The following is a 6,288-nucleotide window of genomic DNA, read 5'->3' on the forward strand; positions in this document are numbered from 1 at the left end:
TACAACAAAATACTGGACTAACGAAAAAACAAATTCAAATACAAAAACATTAAGCATAATATCTACGCAAAATGCAATAATTCCAACCACAACAACAACACCCACTATCTCAACCACAACAACATCGGCCATTCCAAGCTCAACTGCATGGATCACAACCACAACAACACCAGCCACTTTCAGCTCAACGACAGGAACCACACCTACTTCAAGTACTCCTCGCCAAGCCTATAATTCCTAAGACAGAGTAGATCAGTTCGTAAAAATATATTTAAGCTTAAAATTCCAAACATATAACACAAAACACTCCTTAACCTTCATAATCAAAAAAATTAACAAAACCATACACCTTTCAAGAATCCAAATATAATATTTTTTCCCATTATATTTCACATCTCCTTACTTTTTATCCACAGTACAAAATATACAATAATATCTAAAATACCACGCTTATGAAAAATCCTATTCACTTTGTACAACATTTTTACTAAACATATTTGAACTGTATTATCAAAACATACTAACAAAAAACACATAATAAGCACATCATTGTATAAAATATTAAGATATTGTAAAATTAAAAATATTATTTAAATCAAAAAATAGATTAATTCGCACCAAGTATATCTTAATTAAAATTAAGAATCAATTTGAGAATAGTATAATAAAAACCCTAGCTGTACACTATTCCATCACATAGAACTTAACTAGATTTAATCATTGTTATTATTAAACTTTGCCCATATATTGTATAAACTCACAATAAGAATCATATCATTATCTATCATATTAGCACCTCTTACTTTTATGTATCGACTTTGGTCACTTATACATCAATCGGATACTTAATATTATAAAATTATTTCCAAAAGGTATACGATACAACTATTTAAATATTAAACTAAATATTAAAATAATAATTCACCAATATTGTAAAACTAATTAAATTATATACATATCTATCCACTTGTACATGTGTTACACGTAACAAATCATATATAACATACATAACAATATTGTAAACTTAATACATTTCATATTATATAACAATCATTAACATTAAGCAAAAACCGTCAATAACGTTTATATGATATTCAACTTATAATAAGCACTGTGGGGACACAGTGCAAAATCGATTTGTGTGCAATTTGTAATATATAATATTCAGACTTAAATAAAAACATGGGATAACTAATAAATGGTGGACCGTACTGAATGTGGGGTGATTCAATAAACATACACATATATACGCATTAGGTATATATTTACGCTCCCTCATACACCACACACGATACATGCAAAACATAAATAATATTCAACACCTCTCCAACCAGACGTTTAGTAAAAACAAAACTATCAATTATCAACGGCGCCAGATTACATCACATTATAACTCATAATATACTTCAAGACTCAGACGACAAATTTCCGATATAGACGTAGGGACATCATAACACAATAAATTACCTACCAGCGGCACCTTTGTCATACGACTGAAGACAGAAAGTCATAAACACATCAATACGTAAACGCAGACATCGATGCACCAGAAGAAGGGATCACACCAAAGTCACATTATATAAGAACCCTACGGGATCGACGCGCCGAACAGTTTTTTCCACAAGACCACCCGATGCACAACGTCCACGCTAGTCAGCGTCACGATACACTTTCTTTGCTGTTCAGAGGAGTATCCACCAACATCAATTCAGACGTATATGTATATTGAATCATTTCAACATTCAGTATGACCACATAATTAATTATCCCTTATTACTCACCAAATTTACTTAGTCTCTTCTTTTAATTTATCTATATAAATACTCCCCTACTATACAACCCTTGTGTACGAATGCTGTAAGTGTAGGGATTTCTAAGAGAAAAACCTAGTTTATAATATTATCATAAGCATTACATAATTACATTAATTTATTTAGAATACATAAGCATAATTTTAAGTGCTCAATAATTTAAATTACATTCGGTTTGCCGTCGACTATGTACGACTGCTGTGTAGGGATTTCTAAGAGCATACGATAATAGTCACAATCACAATAATTAAAACACGGGTTATTATTACCAAACACAACGAGGCTCTTGAAAGGAGCGTCACACACATAATATTTTATAAGCCTTACGAACCAATATACATGTATTGTCGCCGTGATACCGACCGTCAAACACTACCCCGGAGGAACATAAACCAGATGCAGAGAATTATTACAAAAACCGTCGCATAAGGTTAGTGATAAAATATAAATACATCTACACTATAGACCATCCAAATAACATTAGGTAGGTATACTACAGTAGTAAGACGATTTTATGCACACTTCCTTCAAGGAAATACAAATTCATAATTTCCCAAAACACACACACATACATATATTCACTTACAGTCCCTCTTAAATCAACACCTGTATTTAAACCCATATCGATTCATCGAAGGATATTGGGTCATGTAACGGACCATTGAACCGTCGTTCCTACAAAAGACCAGCAACCGGTACTACCAGCTGCGTCCCTTCGTTCATTGAAATAGGTCGTCAACCCCGTGTGTTAATTTTACACCACGTATTTCCTTAACACATCGTTGTTAACAATCATTATTTCACCTAAGACCTTCCCCCTCCCCTAACTGCTTAATTTCTCCAACTACAACTTGTATGTATTATAACTAGGTTAACAATTATAAATTTTTATTGAATAAAGAAGATACGCAACTAAATTCAATAGGTAGGTAAGAACATGAGTTTTGATAATTTTACATTCTATTAAAATGTTTTTTTTTAGTAAAAATATGAAATTCTTAAGCAATTAAATCACCCACCGCAGTGAAATAGGTCGTATCTCTGTTTTCACATTTTTTTTTTCAAGTTGTCATAACTGTGTTTTTGTAGTTCCGAGAAACTGATAATACCATAAAACAATCAAAGAAGTTCTACACAGTAAAATTCAGTCACTACCGTTTTCGCGGGAACTACACACAAATAGATAAGATAACTTGAAAAAAAAAAAATTGTGAAAACAGGGATATCAAAAACTGATCAACTCTCATAGGAACTACTTTAATAAATCTTCAAAAACTACATAAATAATAAATATACAAAGTTTAACAGGAAGGCCAGACAAAAAAAAAGTTCTTAAATTAATTTAATCAAAAATAAATATCCATATTTAAACAAATTCTGAAAAATAAACTAGTTACTTGACTTCGATAAATGTATTCACCATTAAAATTGTTCTTATAGTAAGATAAAAAAAAAAATATACAACTCAAAATGTTATACTATCCGTGTAACGCAAGTGACTATAAATTATATAATATATAAAAAATTAAAATTAAAATAATGATTAGAACAAAACTTATCTTATATGTCAGATCTACCCGTTACACATCCTGTGTATTATATGATACACAGTCAAGTTTATCATAATATATATATTTATCAACTTCTTGGTTAATATTTGGTACCTAGGTAGTTTATATTATTAAAGTAATATTTACCTTGGAAGGGCGCTGAATGCCTCACAATACGTTGACGCATCTTTAAAAAAATAACAAAATAACAGTTTAATTGGATACAATTTTTTTATTTTTAGTTGAATATAATTATAGTACCTACAGAAAAATAGTTAAAGATTATACGAGTAAATTATTATAATTTATTATATAATAATAATAAATTATTTTGTAACATGTGAAATTTATGTTTTATGGGTTTGTAACCAGTTTAATAATTATCTACCTAAAGGATTGTCGTCACGATAATTATAAACAAACGGAGCCAGTGTATCTGAAATGATTTTAATTAGGTTCACATAAGTGTTTATTGTTACTTTATAAATGCTACATTTTATATTTGCATAGACACCTGCATAATACGCAGTAATAAATATACATGGATTATAAAGGCATTAAACATTCAATAATTATTATTATATATTATCATTTACAAAAACTACTTACTATTAGCATCAATATGAAGAACTAATATATCATATAACATAAGATTTTAGTATACACTAGGTTATATAAATATATATTATAAAAATGTATGTGTAGGTATAAAATAAAACAACTGGAAGGAACATGAACGGTAAGACGTGCTTGTAACATTATAATTATGATGATTTGTAATATTTTAATTATAATATTGAGAGACTGTATTGAAAATCTGTGTGTCGTATTAATCATACCACGTAGGAGGAAAACGGCACACTAACATTAACTACCTACATATTAGGTACAGCCACACATAATAATTTTGGTGTAAAAAGTGTTTTTTACAACTACTTGTACTATACAATACTATATAATATCATTTCTTCTTGTACTATTGTTAGTACGTGTGATCGTTATATTACTAAGAAAGTATACAACAAGACTACAATTTATTATATACCATCTCATACTGAATTAATTCCCTCTTCCCTGATGCCGAATTATAACAATGTAATATATACATTTATTATTAAATAATAAAATGTAATATTATATTATTATAACTATGTTATAGCCGGTAAGAAGTTATGTAAACTTACACAATGTATCCAGTATTGGTCTTAACTCTCCTACCGAAAGCTGAACGAATTTATTGCCTATAAAAGTATATATTTTTATATAATATATAAAAACAGTTACAAAGTGAAATATTATTTACTGTTTGTATATTTCAATATAATCAACTACAAATAATTGTAATAATTACAACATAAAAATCATATAATATTATTTTAAGTATTAATTAAGCATGGTGCAATGGAGTAGCTTAGTATAATTAAGACCCTCAGACTTCTCCTCGAATTTAGGCTATGAATCATTTCTGTACAAGCTAGGTTTTTATTATACACTAAGCCAATAAGTACTATCAGGAATACAGTGGATTTAGATCAGCTATGGGAGCAAAAAAATACACAAAAACTGAAATTTATAAATATTATAAAATTGTTAAAAGTTCAAACTTTAAGAAAAAGCTCCCACCGTTCTCTTTAAAATTATGTACAGAAATTATTTCTACAGTGTTAAAATCGAACCGTCTAAAGTCCCACAATCTTGTCACGTCGGAGGGTCTAAAATATTTTTTATTGACTGACTGGAACCACCTTAATCATCTATATTACTATATAATATTATGGATTCAATGACCACAGTATAATAGTATATGTTATTTATTAATAAAATATAACACTTTTAATAATTAGACATGTAAACTTACTGAAGTTATTTTTAAAAAACGCTAATCTTAGCCCATCGTTCAAGAGATCATCTATAAATTGTAAATTAAATTATATATAAATCTCAGTTTGTTATGGTTTTTATACTTCAATATAATCCACTATAAATACTTGTGGACCTACGTAATTACAATATATAAATATATTATCATATTTAAATTATTAATTTAGCACAATGCTTGTGTTAGTGTTCCTATATATTATATGAAATAAATTGGAAATTTGAAAAATTAAAATGAAAATTAGTATTTTTTTAATGCGATTTAAGCTACTTCCCCTATAAACTTTTCATACACTTTTAAAAATAATCTCTGATATTTTTGCCCTATTCAATGGAGTTGTTTTTGAGTATATAAGCTATACACATACATATGGTTTTATATACAAAAAAGAAATTATATACATTTTTAGTTTGACTAATGTCTATTAAAATCTGTAAACAATTGCAAAAATTTAGACAAAAAAAAAATTTCAATTTCCACAGTGTATCTCAAGATCCCTGTTTGACAATATCTTTAATATCAGAATATTGGAAGATTTTTATTGCACATATAAATCATAAGATTAAGCACTATTCCAAAATTTAAGTGTTTGAGGTTCATACAACTTCTAAGTTCATGCGTTTTGTATTTTTTAAGATGTAGCGATGAATGAAGGTGGTATTTGGTATATATATATATATAAAGAAGCAAATTACCATGCACTCACTCACTCATTCAACGCTGCATTTCAAAAATAACAAAAACTATGACCTAAAAAATTAAAATAGCGATTCCTCTAATCGTCTAGATGTTCAATATGAAAGTATTTTCTGATATTGTAACAGAAATCATGAGATTCACGGTGGAAACAGAAACTTTATTTTTTATTTATAAATGGCTGCCATTGGTTGTAATATAATATACATAGTTGAAATTCGTATTATTATTGTGTGTATTTAACTGTTACTCGGTAAGATCATGTACAAGTATACATTCAAATCACACGCTTATACTGTCAAATAAAGAAACTATATCTTACACTAAAGTATGAGTGTACCATCTAGGTAAA

At 28.3% G+C, this 6,288-nt stretch overlaps 1 protein-coding gene across 2 annotated transcripts in view; it reads right to left on the reverse strand.

Annotated features, from left to right (window-relative positions):
• LOC100572916 overlaps nucleotides 1–6,288 on the reverse strand; it is a 9,091-nt gene that overhangs the window by 736 nt on the left and 2,067 nt on the right. Inside the window, exons 4-8 of one of the 2 annotated variants that reach the window (XM_016803268.2) lie at nucleotides 5,220–5,270; nucleotides 4,546–4,602; nucleotides 3,971–3,991; nucleotides 3,750–3,797; nucleotides 3,509–3,548 (exon numbers count right to left, since the gene is read on the reverse strand). In XM_016803268.2, coding sequence (XP_016658757.1) covers nucleotides 3,509–3,548; nucleotides 3,750–3,797; nucleotides 3,971–3,991; nucleotides 4,546–4,602; nucleotides 5,220–5,270 — 217 coding nt within the window. The remainder of the gene's footprint in view (nucleotides 1–3,508; nucleotides 3,549–3,749; nucleotides 3,798–3,970; nucleotides 3,992–4,545; nucleotides 4,603–5,219; nucleotides 5,271–6,288) is intronic. The other variant, XM_029489008.1, reaches the window with a different exon arrangement.

Source organism: Acyrthosiphon pisum, chromosome A2, assembly GCF_005508785.2.
Source record: "Acyrthosiphon pisum isolate AL4f chromosome A2, pea_aphid_22Mar2018_4r6ur, whole genome shotgun sequence".
Classification (NCBI taxonomy): Eukaryota; Metazoa; Arthropoda; class Insecta; order Hemiptera; family Aphididae; genus Acyrthosiphon; species Acyrthosiphon pisum.